This window comes from Sparassis crispa (genome assembly GCF_003851025.1).
Source record: "Sparassis crispa DNA, contig_000004F, whole genome shotgun sequence".
Classification (NCBI taxonomy): Eukaryota; Fungi; Basidiomycota; class Agaricomycetes; order Polyporales; family Sparassidaceae; genus Sparassis; species Sparassis crispa.
This window is the reverse complement of record NW_020939751.1, coordinates 1,667,498-1,688,713: the sequence shown is the minus strand read 5'-3', so window position 1 is coordinate 1,688,713 and position 21,216 is coordinate 1,667,498. Positions and strand designations below refer to the sequence as shown.

Below are 21,216 nucleotides of genomic sequence, written 5' to 3'. Positions count from 1 at the left end.
AAGGAAGTGAAGCTCGGGTCATCCAAGTCGACACTACCATGACAGGAACTTGATCATCAGAAAAATACGACCCACGGGAGGGTTGCATAAGCCTACGCTTTTTCCGACGAACGTCGCGTGAGACTGCACCCCGCGAATTCCATCGATAGCTTCAAACGTTGGCTTATTCATGCGACATAACGCTATCGTTCTTCATATCAGCTTTAGGCCGTTTGTACCAACTGCTCGACGCATTCGTACGTGCTCGCACACCTTGACTTGCACCTCTTCGTCGCGACCCATTTCACGTCGGTACATGGCGTCCGCCGGCCCTGGAGTTCCCTCTGCCAACACTAGCTCCAACACGAGTGCGTCGGCCGAACCGGTGTGGAATTTCCCCACATCACCCATTCCGAGCAACCCCTTGGGTGACGGGCAGTATATCAGGAGTGCTGCAGCGCTCATAATTGGGTGGGTTACACTCCCCAAGCTGTACTCTGACAAAACGCGCATACACTTCAGGCCTGGGTATTCACCTCTGGTGTTCATGGCATGGGCATTCGGCAGGTGTAGGGACTGGAATGTGTCTGCTTTCTGTTGGAGCACCGAATTGTAGCATCTGATCTGGTCTGGCTGACTTTATGGGAATGAACAGAGATGAGATCCTGAATGGCAAGACGCTGGATAGGAACTCCAATTACTTCGCACGATTCTGCTTCGAACAGGGCATCGACCTGTGCGTACATCTCATGCGTCCCGGTAAGGATCTAAATCTTCTGTCCAGGAAGCGGATAGAAGTCATTCCCGACGAGGAAGACGACATGTGCGTCCGCGTCACCAGCACCTGACCGGACGCTGAGCTCGTCTTCCATGTAGCATCGAAGCTAGCCGGCGACTGGTCAAGAATTATGACTTCGTCATCACCTCTGGGGGCATTGGCCCCACACACGATGGTCAGTAGAACGCGTATATGTTGCACAACCGTTTCGAATGACCACCCGCAGACATTACCTATGCCTCGCTCGCCAAATCCTTCGACCAGCCGCTGGAACACCACGCTGAGACACTACACCGGATGGTTGAGATGAGCAAACATCGCATAGACATTGTGAACCAGACTGCTGAGCAGCGCACTGCGCGGGAGCGTATGGCACTTTTTCCCACACGCGCGGAGGTCCTCTTCATTGCCCCAGACGTCTGGGTGGTAAGAACCCCTCACCATCGTAGAGTATCGTTTCTCTGAAGTCTTATTTTTGATCAGCCCGTCGTCCGCTTAGAAGGCAAGCTATGCGTGTTCCCGGGGATCCCGAAGCTCTTCCAGAAAATGCTTGACGGGCTCACGCCATTTCTCCCACTCCCACCGCCAGAACAGCGGCCCTTCCGGCTGCAAATTTTCACATCGTACGTTCTGCTGCTATTCACCGTCTGACTGTTAAACTGACCCTTACACACAGTCTGCCGGAGTCCTCCATAGCGCCGTACCTCTCTCAAGTGCAGGCACGCACGAAGGCATCAGGTGTCCGTGTCGGGTCGTACCCTCTGCTGCAGCGTGGCGTTTATGTCGCTCTCATTGGACGCGATACGGACCTTGTGCACTCTCTCGCTGAGGAGGTTGCCCAAGAGCTGGAGGGCCGTATCATCAGTGAGGAGGATGCATTGAAGGAGAAGGCTGGTCTGTAGGATGGTTCCTACACTGCTACCAAGGGTAATTTTCACCCTTGACGGTATAGCATCTGTCCTCGCAGCACTGCTAGGATGTGGATATACCTTTTGTACAACAATTTCGAATACTTCAATTACCTTCCAATCCCATGCTCCTACTCCCTTGCGACAGGAATGGTGGTGAGCCACTTCCCGTAGTACACGCACTCCTTCGGGTTCACCGGTCCCGTGTTCTTGCAGAAGTCGAAGGTGGGGCAACGCACGCAGGGTGCCTGGGATAGCCCGAAGCCAACCTTCTCTTGCTTGATCGCGCGGTAGACGTAAGCGCCATAATCCTCCTCCATAACCATCGATGTGGAGCTGAGGTCAGGCGCGGGAGAGGATGAGTGCTTGCGCGACTTCGACTTCGATCGTGACGACTTGCGACTGCGCCTCTTCTCGGATTCAGGTGACGCGTCCGAGGAGTCACCAGACTCCCTGTCCGACGATTCTTTTCTCTTCTTTCCCTTCTTCTTCCGCCTGTGCTTCTCGTCCTCGCTACTGCTGCTCCCGCCGTCTTCCTCGTCGCTCTCATCCGTCTTCCGCTTCTTCTTTTTGCCTTTGCGATCAAACTCACCGTCGTCACTGTCGCTCTCCCGTCTCTTCTGGCGTCTCTTCTTAGACTTATTCCGCTCGCGCTCGGAGTCCGAGTTCGAATTAGACTCTGAGTCGGACTTGCTCCGCTTGCTACGTTTGCGTTTGCGCGAGTCCGTATCTTCCCGCTTTCGCTTCTTGCTCGAGCGCGTCCCGTCATCGTCGCTCTCGTCTTCCCGCTCCTCCGCAACGTTCGCCTCCCACATCACTGCGCCGAATGCGGGAACCTACACGCGAAAGCTCGACAAGCTGTGCCAAGGTGCGGCAGCAGATCGCTCACCTTCTCCACCTCGCCGTCCAGAACGAGCACGTTGAGCAGCATCTCGATGTGCTCGACGTCCAGTTGTGTCTCGGTAATTCGGCTCTTGCTCAGGAACGCGAGGATTTGCTGCGCCGTTGGATATGATGGCGCTGCAGATATCGGAAATAGCGGCTGTGATGTTTTGGAATCGCCGTCTTGCGATTTATGTTTTGGTAAACTCTGCAAAAAGGATTAGATCATGTAGTCGCGCGAGCTAGAGGGTATTCACGCGGTCTCGGATGAAGCGCAGACACGCGCTGCAGAGGAGCTTGATGAACTCAGTGTCCAGCTCGTTGTCGGTGTACCATGGCCCGCCGGTCATCTCGACGGACGGGTCCAGATGGAAGAGCATGTAAATTTTACGCGTGGGATACTGTTGAACAGCATAAACGCGTGAATTCGCCATGGAGGGGGTGGCTACTGACCTTCACCGACTTTACCGCCTTGATGAGCTGCTTCTGCACGAGCGACTTTATGCAGCGATCGATGACCGTTTGGTGCAGCTCGGTCTTGGCTTTCAGGTGTTTTGTCCAAATCCCTGTAAAAATTATAGTGCTGGATCAATAATAGAAGACGTGGATCAAAGCGTACCTTCATTCCCTGAGGCTTGAATATGACTCAACACCATGCTCTCCTCGTCACTCATGTCCTTCTTTCTGAAAATTAACGCGTAAGGTCGTATTCCTCGAGTGACAGAGAAATAGAAATCCGCACACTTCAAGTTCCTTCTTCATAACGGCACGAAACGACAACGCTCCCTTCGTGTCCTTCAGTGCCTTGAACATACCCTGGCGAATTTTGCGTTTCAGACAGGTTAATTGGTGAAGGAAGTGCACAATCTTACCGTTCCCAAAAGAAAGTTGATTGCTTCCACCCTGGCAGCCTTGTCTGGGATGAGAGTCTCGCATTCCTTCTGCGATAATGTCTGGAAACGTATTGTCGTATGGATCGCGCCAGTCAATGGCAATAAGTCAGATGGGGCGTACCTTCTTCGAGTCTGCGAGGGCCGCCTGGTGCAATTTCTGCTCCAGTGCATTGGGCTTGCGGCCGCTCATTTTGAGTTCACGTTTCAGATTTTGAGGTACTTCGCAGAGCGTGCGCAGAGAAGTTGCAAGCCTTGAAGGTGGATAGATTCAAGTTATTGGCAAGGTTTGGATAGATCTCCACGTGGGTGTGACCATGAAGCGTTATTTTCTGTGACGTTGTTGCAGAAGTTACCGATCAAACCTCTAACCCTACCACTGACGTGGGACCTAACCCTAGGTCGATTTTTATTTAATTTATTTAATTTCCGGCCGACCCTACCACTATAAGGAGACTGCCGGTCGATCAGTTCCATGGGGACACGTGCGGTGCCCTTTAGAATATCTGGGGACAACGAAGGAAATAATTGTCTGGCACTCACCATCATGTTCGGGGACGAGCTGAAGACTCTGCGTCGACTGGGCTTCCGTCATGTGAGTATATTTACTGCAATGATGTCCTCACAACTTAGACTGGTTTGCAACTCGCTGCCTAAGGTCCTCCTTCAGATCCTCAACTTTGCATCGGTTCTTGCGTCGGGACTCATGATTTGGAAAGGCTTGGGACTCGTCACGAACACCGAATCTCCTATCGTGGTTGTGCTCAGGTGCGTATTGGTTGTATGTATCCTCTGTAATTTGACTTAATGAGCACTTCAGTGGATCTATGGAGCCCGCATTCTACCGCGGCGATCTCTTATTCCTCACGAACCCCGCAAATCAGCGGTATCAGACGGGCGATATCACGGTGTACAAGGTTCCTGGGGCTGATATACCCATTGTTCATCGCGTCCTAGAAACGCATGACGTTGTCTCGAGAAAGAAGGGGTATGTTATATTTGAAATTGCATGTGGAATCAGTGTTGACCCAAGGTGAAGCTACGTGGCTGCTAGTCCTCTTGCTCGAGACCAGCTGTTACTCACGAAGGGCGATAATAACAATGTTGATGATCTTGAACTGTACCAGGGCTTGGAGTGGCTAGAGAGGGACCATATAGTGGGGAAAGTCCGCGGGTCAGTGTTCCGTCTATTGTATCACACTGTAGTTTGTGAGGTCGCTCAATTCACTGCAATACAGCTTTCTACCATACGTCGGTTATGTGACGATAGCTATGGTATGCTATTTTATCCGACTTACTGTGTTCTCGAAGCTGATGATTATATTTGGATAGAACGACTTCCCCCAGCTGAAATATGCTCTATTGGGAGGCCTTGGGTTATTGGCGCTAATTCAACGGGAATAATGTCGTATTTAATCAGCTGTATTCTCTATTACTGTCGTAATGTCGATTCTCTGATATTTTCTGTCGTTAGGGTCTACTAGTGTTCACACACCCATAAGATTCCTAGAATTAACCAGAACTTTGAACTGGGGACTCCTTTCCTTGCTATCTTTGACGTGGGACTTTCAGACAATTTCTTGCGTTATTCTCGGTTCTTCTACGCTGCTTTACTCGTGACTGTCCTGTCCTGTCCCCTTTGTCTCGTGGGTGCTGGAAGCCTCGCCGGAACGCAGCGTGTGAGGAAATGTATCACTCCGCTTCCTTGGGAAGGTAGATACTCCACGTCCCGTGCTTCGTTGCCACTGATATCTGGGTTCTATGTTATCTGCTTCGACCTGGGACATACGTCAAGTACTCGCACTCTCTGTCAGCAGCCTTACTTCTCGTCATGCCAGCCCCGTCGATCTCACCACCAGGGCTACAAGAATGGGGTGTCGAAGTCAATATCGCGTGCTCGTCGTCTTCCCCTTATCTGTCGCTCGTCTGAGAGGAAGTCTTGCCATTTGCCATGCCTTCGGATGGCGGAATGGATATTATGGAAATCCCAGTGTCGGGACGTGATGTAGAGAAGCTTTCCGATTCCTGCACTTCCATTACGACTAGTTCCTCAAACTCTGAGCCTCCACATTCTAAGTTCGAGCAGGTGATTCAGGGAATCACCTCTGTGCTCTCGCAGTGGGGATTGGAAACTAATGGGTATGCCTTTGGGCTTATCCTTTGAGGTGTCGGACTGATCGCACTATCAGCATCGTGCCTGTTCCCGAGGATGAGAGAGATGATTCTCGTTTGTACCAGATGTTTTTCGTGTGGTTCTCGGCGAACGCAAATGTGCTGACGTAGGTGCTCATTTGTCTTTACGCAAGTTGTTTTGCCTAATGCGAATGCTACCCTCTGTAGCCTGGCTGCTGGCACGGTGGGACCTGCGTTCTACGGGCTGGGTATCCTGGACTCACTGTGGATCATCTTGGTTGTCGATTTTGTGTAACTACATCCTCCTCGTTACTTGAGTACTGCATCTCTGATACGCTTCGTAGTACGTGTGCGATTCCAGCGTACTAGTAGGTGATTGTGTACTTCGTCGGTGGTCGGGTGTCTCAATGGACTATAGCGCTGTTTTTGGCCCGAAGCTCGGAACACGCTCGATGGTCCAAAGTCGATTCTCTTGGGGGTGAGTTATGCCCTTCTCGATTTCAGTGCTGCTCAGTATAGTCGCAATTTTGCAAGGTACTACGGAGCAATAATACCCAGCCTTTTGAACGTGTTCTCCTTGGAAGGTTACCTGATCCTGAATTGTATCATTGGAGGTCAAACCTTGGCAGCTACATCCTCGCACTTGAATGCCACTCTCGGCATCGTGGTCGTCTCCCTCATCTCTTTCGCGGTGAGAACCTCTCCACGCCATTTCACTATTGGCACTCACGTGTCCTGCCAGGTGACGTTCTGCGGTTGCCAAGTCCTACATTGGTGAGCGCTCTCTCCTTGGCATGCCGTCGCTGAGCGAAGGACAATGAAACAGGTACGAGACAGTCGTCTGGATCCCGAACGTCGTGGCGTTCATCGTCATGGTCGTCGTGGGCTGGAAGGATCTGGTCAGTGCCCCATTGTATAGCACATCCCCAGTCTCAGTCTCGGTGATCATGACTTTCGGCGCCACGCTGGCTGCGACGAACGTGAGCTGGGCACCGCTTACACCGGACTATGGGGTATACCATGATCACAGGGCATCAAGGTAGGTAGTACCCATTGAGTTCGTGCTTGTCTCATTTTTCTGTGTGTGTAGCGTCCGGATATTCTTGTACACATATTTGGGATTCGTAGTCTCTAGTGTGCGTTCGCAAGCCTAGTTGCTAGAATAGATACAGTTATTCAACAACTCTTAGGTCCCTGCACACGTCCTCGGTGCAGCATTCACTGCGACCGCCTATTCCGTCCCTACGTGGCAAGCCGGTCTCGGGAACGGCAACGACATCGGAGGGCAAATTCTTGCTCGTGATGCTCTCCTTGACGTCGCCGAGCGTGTGTGCGCCGTCGATGTACACACTTTGCACCAGCTTCGTGACTGTGGCTCCAATTTTCGCGCGGATACCGCGGTTCCTGATCGCGATTGCCTCCGTCGCTATGTGAGTACACCATTCTCTATGTACCGACAATCGAAGGCAATGACCGTTGACCGCTTTCTCGCAGTCTAATTCCAGTTGCGATTGTTGGCGCGGACAAGCTTTACGCGACCTTTGTCGATATCCTGAGTACATGCAGTGCCTATGACGCTCCGCAGCTCCCAGCTCAGAGTGCGCTACAGGTTTAATCGGTTACTGGCTTGCCCCGTACTGCGCGATCGTGCTGACGGAACACTTCGTGTTCCGCAAAAGCTGGTCTTCATATCACGTCTTGGACGCGTGGAACCAGCCACGCCACCCGAACCTTCCGCGAGGCTTGGCCTCACTCGCGACGTTCCTGACGTGTGTAGGGATCATCGTCGTATGCATGGAGCAGGAGTGGTGGATCGGCCCCGTCGCGCGCGCTGGGACGGGGGACGTGGGGATGCTGGTGGCGTTCGTGGGCGGCATAGGTGTGTACGCGTTTGCGCGGTGGGGGGAGAAGAGGTGGGAAGAATGTCGTGGATTTAATTAGATGTCAACGTTCATCGACGTTCGGGCAAAGCTGTTCTCGTAGGTCGCGGGTTAGACCGCTCCGGGATGGTCCTGCGTTGACATGGGTCTGCTGCGCATGCATGGCATGCAGATCTCTTCTCTGTGGTCAACGTTCAGGGGAAGAGATTCGTTCCTTTGATAGACTTCGGTCAGATGGGTGATATATTGAATACAGTCTCACGAAGCGCGTCTGTTACCTGCACCTATCGAGCGACGTATCCACAACTAATCCACAACTACCCCGAGGTGCAAAGTTCATACTTGCGCAGATACGCGACAACAGCAGTAGTGCCCTCGGCCCGTCGCAGCTAGGAAAACGGATACGTTATGCGCCAGTCCTGTAGAGTATCAGCTACCTCAAACGTGGGCAAGCCGCAGGGCCATACGAATTCAAATTGGAAGAACACCGCACAAGCGAACGATGCATAGCTAGGCACACCGTCGGACTAACGTAGTATTCATGAGAGTGTAGACCCCCTTCCTTAGACAAACCACTTACCAGCGCGTATTTGCTCTCATCAAATACGTCGTCTGCTGGGCATCTTGCTGGCGTACTGGAGTATAAATACGCATATTTTCGTCGTCATCTTCAGAGGTGAAGAGCGTCTTCGGAAGAGTGCCAGGCACGTATTGAACTGGTCACTCTCCGTCAATGTTTCAATACCGTTACCTCAGCGACCATTCCGACAAACGTTGTTCTGGTCTTTTTTCAGGCATTTTCCGCCAGTCAGGTGTATGTGGCCGCCGATCCAGTCTTCTGAAGTTCTGTGCCCTCACCCGTAGATTCTGTCAGCTGGCCAATTCTGACACTACTGTTGGGGTCCCCCCCGGATTTGGATATACCGGCGGTTACTTGTTCCACTCGGCATCTCACCGGTGACTCCGGGCATTCAGCTGCATATAGCCGCTCGTAGCCGCAGGCTGAGTGCTTTTCATCGACCGCGAACTCGAGCTCCTTCTTATTGCTCAACGCAGCAAGATCATTTACCATGTGCAAGGCTCTTCCTGAATGAAGAAGATCCAATTTCTTCAAATAACTTCTTGGCATGCAAGAAGCTGCCTGTCACTAGTCCTGCATGCACGGGCGTCCGTCGACAACCTTCAGCTCGATCGCATCCATGCGGTCAACGTGGTTCTCGCGATGGTTGGAGCTAACGATTCGGTCGTTTCACGCTCGACGAAAGGGGCTCGCAATCAAGTCTCAGACCTTTCGGGCGTGCGGCACCTGCACAGGGCACCGCAAGCAATTCGGATTTGTCGATCGCGCGCGGATGTGCGTACCGCATTCACAGGGGTCTCACAGGCAGGGGAGCAAGAGGAGTCTGCTCCAGCTACGCCTTGGCGGTGTTACGCGTTTCAAAGGTGTAAAGTGTAGCAGCTCTCGATCGTCGACGCTGCAACGTGGGCACGCACGGCTCGTTGATGTGAAATCCTGCGTGAAGATCGGGGTGTCGTTGAGATCGAGGAAGATATGGGCAAGTGGCAGAACATCTTACATTAATTATGCCGGCATAGAGAGGAATATCATGAGGCCTTTCTTCCATTACAGGGCACACACACTCCGCCAGCGAATGCAGTTCGTGCCACCCATAAGATCGAGGGCTGTCTGCGGTCGTTAGATTCGTCTCGTTGCATAACTAATGCCAACGGCTCGCGTGAGTCATGGCCCGCCGGCCAATCCGCGGAATCTGTCACAATAGTACATGGCTGGCTCAATAAACCTTAGTGAGGACTGCTTTCGTCAGAGTAGTCCATGTTCGTCTTGGATCCTAGGAGATTTCTAGAAGCTTCCCTGTTAAATAATTCAAGGGGGGATTCTACGCTGGAAGATGGTGGTCACGCCTCCCCGGTGTGTGGAGAGTCCCAATGGGAGTGGCAAACCGATCCTAAAGCGAGAGAAAGTTCCGTCCTTCTCGAGAACTGAGTGAGACTTTAGTAGACACCACTAAACGTAGCGTCCGGCATAGCCCGACCCCGCCTGTGGGGCGTGATGTGCATGTCAGCAGAGCGCAGCTAGTGTGGAAAACAGCTAGCTCACTGATACGAATTCCAAATCCTGGCACCGGAGAGGAAGCGAGGATCTCGTGCTGGGAGATGAGATCGCACCTGGTCCACACCTGGTCGCTGGAATTATCGAAAATGAGATGTCCGCACCGTCAGTCAGTAAGTGTAGAGCCGCTGCCGTCAAACAGCGATGATATTCCGTAACAGAAACCGAGTTGCTGATGCCTGAGTCTTCTTGTCGGTAGTATTCACCTCCAAATAGACAGGGATCGTCATGGACGCCCTCAAGTGTCATTTTACCGACTGAGGGAGTGAAAGAGACTTCTGCGCGCGCCCTAAGTACCAGAAAATGTGCCTCAGGGTGTTGGGCAACGAACGGGTTTGCAACGAAGCGAGATTTTTGGACAAGTTGGTGGACCCCGCACGAGATTCAGAGTAAGGGACAATTAATAATTATCCAGGGGGTGTCAGAGGTCTGCAATCGGTAAACTTGGCTGGCAGGCCATACCGTGTATGTATTTCTCGTCAGCCTCCGTTCGCGTCTTTCTTCCGCCCCTCATCCTTCAGACTCGCCAGGCCCTCTGTTTCGTGCCTGTGTTACCTCCAGCCGCTGCCGTTATTTTCAGCCATTAAACACTCAGAGATACGGCGCCCCACGACGGGATTCAAGGATGGATTCCTCGCCTAATTTCGAGGGCGATACCGACCACTCAATGTCGACGGTCCTGCAGTTTCCCCATACCTCCTCGTCATCATCTGGGCAGAACGCACACGTCCTAGAGCAGTCTGCGCAACGGCAACATGGGCAAAGTCAGATGACTGGGCAACCGAAATTCTCCAATGGACCGTGTGTACTCTCCCATATTGCCACAGTGCTACAATAACGCTGCTTCTCCGTTGGTGCCTTGGTTTCAGACATATTCGCTCCAGGATCACGGTTGTATGCGCAGAGGTCAGTTCTGATGCTGTGAACCATTGGACATAGTGTGCATGGCGCTGCTTCCCCTGTTATCATTTCATATCGCTTTCATTCTTCATCATCTCTTACTCATGGTGCCCTCGCGTGTCTGTCTGTCACTTGGAAGCGTTGTATCTTACCCTTCTTCTCAGTGCAAGCGACTCAAATTGAAATGTGATCGTCGCACGCCGTGCAGCTCGTGTATTAAACGCGACACAGTCCAGCGCTGCGTGTACTCGCAAGCAGCAGCTGAAAAGATGTATGATCTCAATTGTGTGAACCTTTTGACTCATTCATTTTGTTCCTGAGTAGAGACGTTCAATCTCTACATAACCGCATCCTGATCCTGGAAGGCGTAATCGCACAACTAACGGCGGCTGCACCTTCCACGTCAGTATCCTCTGCGTTAGGGAATGTAACTCCGTTCAAAGCACCATTCAGTTCATCATCGTCCGCCCACCACACGTTCAATAGTACGAGCACGCCACCGGCAAGCACGAGTAACAATTTGCTCGCGGGCTTGCCATGCAACGACCGCGCCCTCCTTGCGGTCGGTGCATCTGGGAGTTCAGTCATGATTAGCCTCGAAGACGTGGCTAGTATTTGGCTTGCCGAGCTTGACGAGCAGGGCCCTGACCATAAATCTGTGTCGAATCCCGACCCGAACGCGGGCTCTGGTCGCCCGTCGACCTCTGCAATGAGGGTGAAGCTGGAGCCGACACCTGTCATGATCCCTCCAGCTCCATCACACTCTAATTCGAGAGGGCTCGTCGCGGGTGGACGGGTCAGCTCGGCTGCGTTTGTTCCACCCTTACCGTACGATATATTTCTTCCCTCTTCCTCGGCGCCGACGACGCATGTCTCGACACCTTCGAACCCGTACCCTCCGGCGTTTTCCCTTACTGGTTCGACCGAGCCGCCACAGGTGACACCAGCCCTCCTCAGTCACCTTCCGTCTTCGCCAATTCGCACTGGCCTCATGAAGGCGGTCAACGAAGCAATGCTGCTCCATCCGTGTTTCAACATACGCCATTTCGAGAAACGGGTAAAAGCTATGCTCGACTGGGGAGATGCAGGCCTGTCTAATCCCTACAGTCTCTCCACTAGTGCCTCGGGCTCTGGCGCAGGGCTGGCTAATGGACGCACTGGTGTGGAGGAGTATGCCCGTGACGTTCTCTTCGGAACCCCTTTCTCCCACACCACCAACGGCAAGCCCAAGGCGAATGGGAAAGACTCGGGACGGGCTCAAGCACAGCAGCAGTCTGGCTCGCCGAAGCCCACGCTCAGCTTCTTCGCCGCAACTTGCTCCGCACTCGCCCTTGGCGCGCTCGTGGAGAGGGGCTGCGAGAGCCAGGCTGCTGATGTTTTTGTAGACCCGCTGTCGAATTCATCCAATCCTCTCTCGGTGATAGATACCGCCGGCAGAGGCACGGACGGCCAGCGCACGTCACCCGCTGCGTTGTTTGCGCTGTCTGAGCAGGCGCTCTCGCTGTTCGAGAAAACGTCTTCGTATGATCTTGATGCGATGATGGCGATGCTACTCCAAGTACTGTTTCAACTTCACGACGGGCAGATGAATGTGGCGCAGGGCGTACTTCCGCTGGTAAGTACCATCTCTACATCTTCTTTAGTCTCCTTTCCCTTCCCTGAATTCGGTCGTGCCTTCTGCTCTACTAATGCATCAATCTGTAGGTCGGGAAGATGATCCAGGTTGCGCGCATAATGGGCCTCGCCATTGATCCTGACGAATTCCCTGGAACGTACAGTCTCTTCGAGGCGGAGCTACGCAGGAGGATATGGTGGTCAGTCTTCTATTATGACCTGTGAGTGTTCGTGAAGACTACCCTCGTCATCATCTGAATCTGTACCTAAGATTTATATCTGACTGCCTGGGTCATCCCCCTCTGATCCCGGACAACTCTTTCACGACACGGTTACCTGCTGACGTCGACGAGGACCAGTTTACGCCATCATCCACCACACTGCCGATACTATCGAACGCCGAGGGGACCGAGAAGGGTACTGCATATCTGATCCTAAAGCTCAGGTGAGCAACTAGGTCTTCTACCCTTAGATGCAAACGCCAACGTCACGCTCGTTGTAGACTCGCTCAACTCGTGAAGAATATCAAGAGGCAGATATTCAAGGACCCGCTCGGGGATGACTTCTCAGACTTGTCGCTTGATCAAGCCGCAACACTCGAGGGTGAGATCTCGTCGTTCCTCGCTGACCTCCCTCCTGCATTCCGTCTGGACACGGACCACGACTTGTCGGATGCCCTACCTCCCCCATCTTCAGTATCCCCAGTCCTCATTGCCCAGAGATGCGAGCTCGCTATCCTCGCAAACCGCCTTACCCTGAAGCTCTACCTGCCCTTCCTCAAAGAGTCCTGCGGCTCGTCGTCGCCCAAGCCCTCGCATCAAGCTGTGTTGGGTACCATTACCGCTGCGCATGTGGTCATCTATGCATCGCGACTACTCCATTCGTTGTGGCGGCACACTCGACCCGCGATCTTCGACTTCTACGACTTCGGGCGGGCGCTGTTCGACGCTGCTATCGTGTGTGCGCATACTGTGATCCAGCAGCCCTCGTCCATCTTGGCTGCGGAGGCGATGAAAGCCGTGTCGTGCGCTTTGGAGGTCATGCAGGACATTGACGCTTCAAAATCGATCAGCAAAGACGGTGCGAGCGGAAATGGTAGCAAGAACGAAGCGATCAGGGTAGTCGAGGTGATGAAACGTAAGGCGGAAGCTTCGAGAGGCACGCAGTCGAGTGGGAGTGCCATTGCGGGGTCGAAGAGAAAGCGATCTGAGCCTGAGTCTGAGTCCCTCTCGTCGGGGTTCCAGCTGCCATTCGTCGGCCCTGCCGTCGCGTCAACGAAGACCGATCGCGCAAGGCCCATGGTGTCTCCCTCTAAGTCGTCGAGTGGAACGCTCAAAGATGCATTGATCGTCAAAACCGATTCGAAGAGACAGTCAGCGAAGGAGAAGGACAAAGATAAAGAGAAGGAAAAAGAAAAGGACAAGAACAGGTATCCTCCTGTAGGAATACGCGTGCGTCCTAGTCAAGCACAGTCTTCCAGCCGCCAGCGGACAGCTTCGACGTCGACGATCCCTCCGACGCCTACTGTTCCTTCTTCCAAGGGGCGTGCCAGCGTCCCTACTTCCGCTCCACCCTCCGCCGCATCTCTTCCCCCACCGACGCGTCCACTGGCAACTCCAGTCCAAGAGTCATCTGCTATGCTTGGATACGAGAACTACGCATCATCACGCCCAACGACGCGCGGTGGTCCACCTCTGGAGCCTATGCAACGTGAGGACTATACCATGCAGTACACCACGAGCGAAGACTCGAACGTCATCGACAGGCGGCGATACAGCTCACAGTCCTATGACTCGCCGTCGGCGGCATCTCTGTTCGACCCTGCATCCCTCACGCACCCCAGTCCCACGTCATACAGCACCGGGCCTACACCTCCTGGCTACTACATGTCGTACGCGCCGACCGCTGGTCCTTCTTCAGGCTACGACAATTCTCCGCTAGCACATTCCCAGAGCACGCCGATCGTCGGCCTCGGGATCAGTTCGTCTCAAACACCCATGGACACCTCCGGCAACACGGAAACCGCAATGTCAAGTGAGCAGCAGTATTACGGGCACGAGAAACCCCATTCCTCCTACACTCCGCCGATGGGCAAAGCCCATGACTATCCCCGTTCAATGACCCATGAGTACCAGCTATCATCCTCTCAGCATTCTACTGTGCCTGGTTCGCACGTGCAAGGATGGCAGCAAGCCAGCGCGAGTAGCGATGGTTGGAACGGTTACAAGCCTTACTACGGATGACTTTCTTGGTTATGTTCCTTCATCACATCGGTGCTGTAGCAATGTGTAATTCTTTGACTCCAATGCTACGTCGTACGCCGTATGTGCCCTTTCAATAGGTTTCCCGCCTTCGCCCCCCCCCCCCCCCCCCGGGATCTATTCTGGAATTCTTTTTGATGTATCTTCCATGCCGCATCGTCCCTTGTACCCCTTACGGAGTTTACTTATGGACTGTTCCTCGTATCTTATTTTGCTCAGCCCGTACCTCAATATCTGCCTTGTGCTGTATCTATAGTTATGTGCCGTTATAGGTCCATTCTAACGAGTCCTTTATGGGTATCTGATCGTCGATGCTAAACCTACAATCGTTACGGTGCGCGAGCTGCATCAGGTCTGTTTTTGGAAATGCAGCCATGTCTGTTTCGATAACAGTGTGACGGGCTGGCTCAACATCGGCGTTTTCGTGGTGGCCGCGCTCGCTGTGGTGGGTTGCGTCGGCGACGCTGGGCGCGTTAGGCGCGGAATCGGGGCCTGCAAAATCTTCCTTGTAGATATCCTTCGATCTCAGTACCATTCGAGGCTCATGCGATATCATCCTTTACCTCGCGTCCGGTCCGATTCTCTCAGATTAAATCTCTCGCTCCCAACAGGGCTACGAGCCCCCGCATTTTCTAACACAGTAGATACAAAAAACATACCTTTAAGCACTCTGTCTAACAGGTGAGAATGGACCGAAAGAACATCAGGCAATGGAGGTCCACAGTCTCAGACAGGCGATATGTAAACTCAAGTGGTCTAGCTACGCTGTGCGCACCTAAGTATAGGAAATTTATTTCGATACACGTACAACGAATGGACATACAACTAATGGACATACAAAGTAACTCTACAGACGCAACTGAACTTCAGAAAGTGGGTCAAAGTGAAATTCAGCAACAGGATGAGTACCCAAGGATGTCGTAATCTTTTCCTCAAACATCTTGAGCATCTTGCGGGCTGAGTCCTCAGAAGAACCGTACCACAGCTCTGTGTCCTCTTTCTTATGCATCGTGAGCTTGATGAGCCAGTTAAAGCCACCAAGCCCAATTCCTTTCCAAACAGCTTCGCAAGCACGTAGGGCCCCTGCATTATAGAGGTTTGTGATCAGAAAATCTAATTTTTCCTTGCGGCACTGGTTGTAATCACTTGTGCACCAAGTGTTCAGCTGGGTATCTTGATCGGTGCTGTAATTGCGCAAGAGGACGAAGGGGAGTACCCACACGAACGACTCGAGATCGTGGCGGTAAAGGCGAGTGATCTTGCCGCTGTAGTAGTCCGGCATCAGGAGATCCAACGCCATGAAGGGGACCGTTCCCGTGCACTCTTTCCCAGTAGGCTTGCGCTCTTCAGATCCTTCGCGAATAACTGTGAGGTCGAAGTCATTAAGTACGCCACGTTTGGTGTCCGGGTTGTACATGAGGTTGTATAGACTGATGTCGCCATGCTCGACGCCGTGCAACCAGAGTCGGAAATGACCTGCGCATGGGGTCTTCCAGTCAGGGTGATTCCAGCTACGTAGTGGACAAAACACTTACAACGATAGCAGTCTATCCACGCACGTACAAAAAGGACACCTTTCAAGTTCTCAATCGGTTCAAGCTTGCGCAACAGGATAACGCGGAGGAGGCGTGGGCTGCTCACAACGTTCCCTCCCTCCCTGCGGAGCTCGCCGAGTAGAGAAATTTCGTCGCGAATGGTCCCCGTAGAGTAAGCCAAATCTTGCGAATCCACTAGAAAAGGAATATGCCCCCTAACGAGATCGTCCCCTTCGCTCTTCGCTTCGATCACTTTCAGTATGTCAACTTCACTCCTCCGCTCTATCTCCGGCCAGTAGATCTTCATCACCAGCTCTTCTCCATTCGGAACTTCCCGCTTGGCTTTGTACACGCTCGTACCTCGGCCAAGCAAGCTATAGCGGTCATATACAGGCTCTGACCTAGCAACTGATACCTTTATGCCTGTGCTGCAAGTGAACTGGAAGTCCTCACGATCATGATGCGGATGCTCCTCAGCCAAATATTTGCCTGCAGAACTGATTATCCTTCGGTGATGTTTCTCAGCTTCATTCATGAGGCTCGTCTCGATGCCCCAGTCCTTCAATGTGAAGCGTTGGAAGACGGCAAGAAGGACAAGGAAATAGGGAAGATCCGTAACAAAGTTAACCCCGCTAGACTGGATTGCACCCTGTCGATCATACCACCAAACCCACACACAATTATCTGCACACCACTAGTGTTATCAATGACGGCGGACGGCATGGGGAGAGACTTGCCGATAATCAAGAGGTTGATTGCGTGAGCGGCATAGGGGCCGCGCATCAGCATTTCTGCGCCATAGATACCACACTGGACGATAGGAGGAAGCTCCTTCTCACCCTCCACTTTGGGCTTCTTAGACATGCTGCCACCCGATTGATCAGGAGATTTACATTTGGTAATGGACTTCCTTGGAGTATTAAGATGCTGAGATGACGATGAGCTCGGCCTGACCGCGGCAAAATCCTTTCGCCATACCCCATCCTCGTTAGGGTGTTCTTGATCCAAATTGGAGAGAGGTGTAATGCTTAACGTGAACGTATCGGTGTACTCGTGCGGAAGTGTACCCGATGGATCCTTATGACGCTTAAATTCTTGGCATGAAAGACAATCTGCCCAGCGAAAACTCTCGTACGGTTTTTCCAGTGCGACCTTGAATGCCAAATCATCCCAGGGCATGCTGGGGACACGTGCGGAGTCCCCGGCCGCCCGGAAAGCAGACCCGTGTGCAACCAACACGACGTCTGGACAGCCCAAGGTCTTGAGGCCACCATGGATCCCAGTGAGGTCCTTAGGGTCATTTCTATGAAACATGATATCCAGATCCTCCTTCTTGTTGATCTCGCGTAACAACGGGAGCGAGCACTCCTTCATCTCCTTCAAAGCATGATTGAAGGTATTCACGAAGGGAGCATAGCACTCCTCCTCACGAGTGCAGGGTTTCACGCTGCACAAACATGGTCAGCGGCACGGCAGCGCAGACCATGGATGAGATGCTTACTACTCTGCGAGCAGCCTCCTGATCTTACTCTGATATGGCGGTGAGTCATTGCAAATCTTCATCACCACTTTGAGACATTCATTCAAAAGCTTGTCATCATTAGGTGCGGCCTTGCCTGCACATCTGCGTAGCAGGACTTTGAGTAATATGTTGAAGTCACATTGCGCATGAAGCTGGATATCGGATTCAATCCAGTGCTTAACTGCACTCACACTGTCCGAGATAGAATCAATTCAGAGATGCCTAGCGAGCATGTTGATATGAATGCAGTTAATAAGACATACGTTAGTGACGCCGGGCTCTCGCTGACCGCAGCGGTCGGAGGCAGAGCCCTTCCCTTGCCCAGGTGTACTCTTCACCGTAGCGGTGGGAGCTGCAGTTTTAGGGGGCGTAACGGGGGAAGGAGGGAGGCTAGAATGAGAATCTGAAGTACCACTGGCCATCCTGAAGCAAAGGTGGAGTTCACTGGCAGTTGGTAGTTCAGATTCAAGTCTGTCAGCTGGAGTATCGGATCATGCTCTTGCAGTGGAGCAGCTCCGTAGAGCAGAACGCGGGAGAGCCACAGTGCCGCGAGAATGGCGAATATGCAGGCTTTGCCGACACCGCGATATCATCGAGGACCCTGTACATGTAGTCTCCCGAGGGCAGATGGTAGACACTCTGCTTCAACCTCGTACCTCGGATATCCGTGTCTGACGTCTGCTTTCTATTACGGGCTCTTACTAGGAGGTCTTGATTGCCGAACCGGCACATCACGTGCTGTCACAACGCGTCTGTAAATCGCGCCGAACGCGTCGCGTTTCGAGCGCAAGAAGCACCCATTGTCCTGTGCCGCATGTGTATACAATACTTTCCAACGGGTATATTAATTGAGATTGATTTGGGAGACTTTGCAGTCTTATCTGCTTTGTACTGGTCCAAGAGGGCATTACATGTTTGAATCTCGTAGGAATCCCTCTATTCTCTGTGCTCCGCGCCCAAGCAAAATTCACCATTCCATCACCCATCCATTGTAGCACCTCATCTCACCTGCGATGTGCCCAAACCAGGGTGGAGAGGATCTTCAGGAAGACTTTCGTGAATTTCGGCGGATTTACAGCGCCACCTGCATCACGTGGTATCACAAAGGTTTAAGATTCCGCATTAGAAAGAACTACCAAACTTTAGGCTCCGCCTAAATTGTCCGACCTCTCGACAAGGAGGCGCGTTAGAAAGCAGACTATGTACATGCGCTCTTTGAATGTACCTCTCATCTCGACCTCGTCAGTCTCCGCGATACCTTCCTCAATACAGTGTTCGCAGAGCGGACCAATCTCCGTACTGCATACAACACCCTATCCAGACTGGCTTTCACACGGGAGCTCATAGCGCATGAACACTCCATCGCCTTACTCGCAAAATTCGCACACGATGTACTTCAGATTTTCACCCACGAAAATCTTATTGTCGTCAGCTCTAGAGAAGAGCTTGAGCGCTTCCCTACCAGTCTCATGCATCCTTGATGGACTTCGTGGGACAGTGCGCTTCTCCACCTCATGTCGGCTCGTGGTGAGTCTTATCAGTCAAGTGCGCAGCCACTTCTGATGCCTACCAGGGTTTTTCCCACTGCGTTTTCCTTGGAGGTCTTACCCATCACTGGCGTAACGTGTAGCGTAGAGTAGTATGCATTGATTGGAGCGGAGTGTGTCCTGGATGTGTTGTACCTTAGGTTACGGTAATCTGCTGTGCACGAGTGGACCGCTGTAGTCTAAGTACAACAACTCGGCGTTCCTGAATGGGACCAATGCCGGTTACCTACCTACCTACCTACCTACCCACGTGCGGGAAAATTGGTCATTCCAAGGATTTTCCCCGCCGCAGGCGGGCCGGAAAAGTGCCCAGGGTTTTCTTCCGACCTGCCAGAAGAGGCACCAAGGATTTTCTCCTGCCGCTGCCAGTAGTATTCTCGGTGATCCTGTATGGCCAACTCTCTCGAAGATTTTATTCTCTATTCTACTCCTACTGTTATGTGCACCCCCTGTTTTAGTTAATGTGTAATTATTTACATTGTGTGTGCTGCGTCAAATGCGTTCAAAGAAGATACCCACCAACTACCTCAACTTCCTTATCTGGATCCATGAGCTCTAAGCATTCACGTCGTCGCTCGCTCGTTCGCTTGCCTCTTAAGAAAATCCTGATATGTTGACCTGATCTTTTCATTAGTGTCATTTCCGACACAGATTCTGAGCTAATACCAGATTGTGAGTAGAAGAAGTAAGTGTTCTTGGCAGCCCCTGTTAGCTAATCCACTGCCCGCTCGAGTAAGCACCAACTTGAATGTTCTCTCGTTCCTCCATCTGCACGTACATACAGCGGATACAGCAGCCATGTCCCCGCATCTTCACGGCACCTACCAGCAAGCCTTTTGCTCCTTGGAGGGAGCCTCTGGCAGCCCGGAGCTCGCCAAAGTATTCTTTGACACCCTCACATACAATCACTCAGTCTGCTGCATCCCCCTGACTTCCTCGCACAAAATCTCGGAGAAGCTCACTTTGAATGAAACTCAAGTCATTTTCGAAGTCATCGGACAGATTGCAGCCGGGGAAAATAATTCCACATTGGGCGACATCTCCGGCTCTGTGCAATCTCGATCAGTTGCATCATGCTGGATCGAATGCCGACCCGATTTTATTTCGCATATTCAGTGGTGCAGGATCCCGGATGCCGTCAAAGCAGTTGCTGCCGCAGTCCCTGGACCAGTGGACGTCTCAACAATGATCCGTGTGGACTCCGAGACAGATACCATTAAGCTGAAGGTCCAATGGAACCGTGTAAGTGACCGATTTTTTTTGCACGTTAAAAGAACCCACAAATCTTCTCACAGGCTTCTAGCATGGCCATCCCCATGTACGATGTTGCCGAAAAGCTTATGGAAGTTGAAACGGCGGACCTTCATGGTCGCCCAGTGCGAGTGTTGTTCTGGATCCACTGTGCGGAGCTTGGCGAAGGAAAGCGAGCACTGCTTGCTGAACTTATCTATCTTGTTGACATCTAATGGGTATGTGGCTTCCCTTTCGACACAGACCGAGTCTAATGGTCATATTTCAGTTGTAGAAGCAACACCATTTCACAAAAAAAATGGCCGGTTGAGGAGGTGTCGAAGCCTGCCATCAGTGGCGGCATTCAGTGATCGCACACTAACATATTTTGTTGCTATGATATCAAATACTGTATTACTTGTTTTTGAATTGTACTATACTTTTTGGCGAAATGAACATGTTTCAGGTCAGTCCATGAAGTCCTACGTCGGCTATATGCTAAGGACAAGACCTGGCAGTGATCGCCGTGCCCCTAAATATTCCCATCATCAATTTTTGCCCCTCACCTCCATCCTCCATGTCTGTGTTTGAACCCGAGAGTGTCCTAGCACAGCTGAGGCCCTATGCGAAGAAGAAGAACTTTGAGAAGTCATGGAAAACTGTGGTATGCTTACTATTTTTAGCGATGACTTGAACACACTTCTCAGCCCTCTCGGCAGGTTGAAAACCGCTGGAAAGCATGGAAGCGAGCACGTTCAACTCAGTCACAGTATGCAGAGCAACTCGAATGGGAAGCTCACATTGTTGAGTACATTAATTTCGTTTATGATGAGATGAAATTGCATGGGAATTCAAAGAAGGACACGGCACCTTCTCTACGTGGAAAAATACCACTTCTCGGGCCTCGGTTTGTACCGCCATCCTATCTGCACCTTCAGAAGCGCGATCCTACACCAAACATCATTCCGGAAGTTGCTTACCTCAAGCCTGTCAATGTTGTTCACCCCTTCTATTATCCTGAATTAG

The 21,216-nt window shown here is 52.1% G+C and overlaps 8 protein-coding genes across 8 annotated transcripts; 5 read left to right on the top strand and 3 right to left on the bottom strand.

Moving 5' to 3' along the window:
- Nucleotides 1-295: 295 nt before the first annotated feature.
- Nucleotides 296-1,659, top strand: SCP_0505920 (Uncharacterized protein; the record flags this gene model as incomplete). Its single annotated transcript, XM_027758650.1, has 7 exons — nucleotides 296-450; nucleotides 635-715; nucleotides 764-802; nucleotides 856-932; nucleotides 984-1,183; nucleotides 1,241-1,380; nucleotides 1,434-1,659. The coding sequence occupies 7 exons, from the start codon at nucleotides 296-298 to the stop codon at nucleotides 1,657-1,659; spliced, it is 918 nt and encodes a 305-aa protein (XP_027614451.1).
- A 137-nt stretch (nucleotides 1,660-1,796) lies between these two features.
- Nucleotides 1,797-3,630, bottom strand: SCP_0505910 (hypothetical protein; the record flags this gene model as incomplete). The annotated part of the gene is made up of 8 exons (XM_027758649.1): nucleotides 1,797-2,501; nucleotides 2,555-2,755; nucleotides 2,805-2,948; nucleotides 3,001-3,113; nucleotides 3,167-3,231; nucleotides 3,290-3,363; nucleotides 3,420-3,500; nucleotides 3,562-3,630. 8 exons carry the CDS (start codon nucleotides 3,628-3,630, stop codon nucleotides 1,797-1,799), a joined length of 1,452 nt encoding a protein of 483 aa, XP_027614450.1.
- Nucleotides 3,631-3,984: 354 nt separating this feature from the next.
- On the top strand, nucleotides 3,985-4,841 carry SCP_0505900 (Signal peptidase complex catalytic subunit SEC11; the record flags this gene model as incomplete). Its single annotated transcript, XM_027758648.1, has 6 exons — nucleotides 3,985-4,032; nucleotides 4,096-4,205; nucleotides 4,258-4,425; nucleotides 4,477-4,611; nucleotides 4,676-4,712; nucleotides 4,770-4,841. The coding sequence occupies 6 exons, from the start codon at nucleotides 3,985-3,987 to the stop codon at nucleotides 4,839-4,841; spliced, it is 570 nt and encodes a 189-aa protein (XP_027614449.1).
- Nucleotides 4,842-5,388: 547 nt separating this feature from the next.
- Nucleotides 5,389-7,507, top strand: SCP_0505890 (hypothetical protein; the record flags this gene model as incomplete). Its single annotated transcript, XM_027758647.1, has 12 exons — nucleotides 5,389-5,576; nucleotides 5,627-5,716; nucleotides 5,778-5,861; nucleotides 5,915-5,938; nucleotides 5,989-6,048; nucleotides 6,105-6,261; nucleotides 6,313-6,344; nucleotides 6,397-6,609; nucleotides 6,661-6,706; nucleotides 6,761-7,000; nucleotides 7,065-7,126; nucleotides 7,180-7,507. The coding sequence occupies 12 exons, from the start codon at nucleotides 5,389-5,391 to the stop codon at nucleotides 7,505-7,507; spliced, it is 1,524 nt and encodes a 507-aa protein (XP_027614448.1).
- Nucleotides 7,508-9,476: 1,969 nt separating this feature from the next.
- Nucleotides 9,477-9,830, bottom strand: SCP_0505880 (hypothetical protein; the record flags this gene model as incomplete). Its single annotated transcript, XM_027758646.1, has 2 exons — nucleotides 9,477-9,509; nucleotides 9,570-9,830. 2 exons carry the CDS (start codon nucleotides 9,828-9,830, stop codon nucleotides 9,477-9,479), a joined length of 294 nt encoding a protein of 97 aa, XP_027614447.1.
- A 376-nt stretch (nucleotides 9,831-10,206) lies between these two features.
- SCP_0505870 (predicted protein) lies at nucleotides 10,207-14,338 on the top strand (the record flags this gene model as incomplete). Its single annotated transcript, XM_027758645.1, has 7 exons — nucleotides 10,207-10,382; nucleotides 10,451-10,487; nucleotides 10,646-10,752; nucleotides 10,806-12,096; nucleotides 12,186-12,316; nucleotides 12,367-12,540; nucleotides 12,598-14,338. The coding sequence occupies 7 exons, from the start codon at nucleotides 10,207-10,209 to the stop codon at nucleotides 14,336-14,338; spliced, it is 3,657 nt and encodes a 1,218-aa protein (XP_027614446.1).
- Nucleotides 14,339-15,203: 865 nt separating this feature from the next.
- SCP_0505860 (hypothetical protein) lies at nucleotides 15,204-17,454 on the bottom strand (the record flags this gene model as incomplete). The annotated part of the gene is made up of 7 exons (XM_027758644.1): nucleotides 15,204-15,439; nucleotides 15,503-15,832; nucleotides 15,892-16,192; nucleotides 16,252-16,292; nucleotides 16,345-16,575; nucleotides 16,629-17,338; nucleotides 17,393-17,454. The coding sequence occupies 7 exons, from the start codon at nucleotides 17,452-17,454 to the stop codon at nucleotides 15,204-15,206; spliced, it is 1,911 nt and encodes a 636-aa protein (XP_027614445.1).
- A 2,304-nt stretch (nucleotides 17,455-19,758) lies between these two features.
- Nucleotides 19,759-20,426, top strand: SCP_0505850 (hypothetical protein; the record flags this gene model as incomplete). The annotated part of the gene is made up of 2 exons (XM_027758643.1): nucleotides 19,759-20,202; nucleotides 20,256-20,426. The coding sequence occupies 2 exons, from the start codon at nucleotides 19,759-19,761 to the stop codon at nucleotides 20,424-20,426; spliced, it is 615 nt and encodes a 204-aa protein (XP_027614444.1).
- Nucleotides 20,427-21,216: the final 790 nt, after the last annotated feature.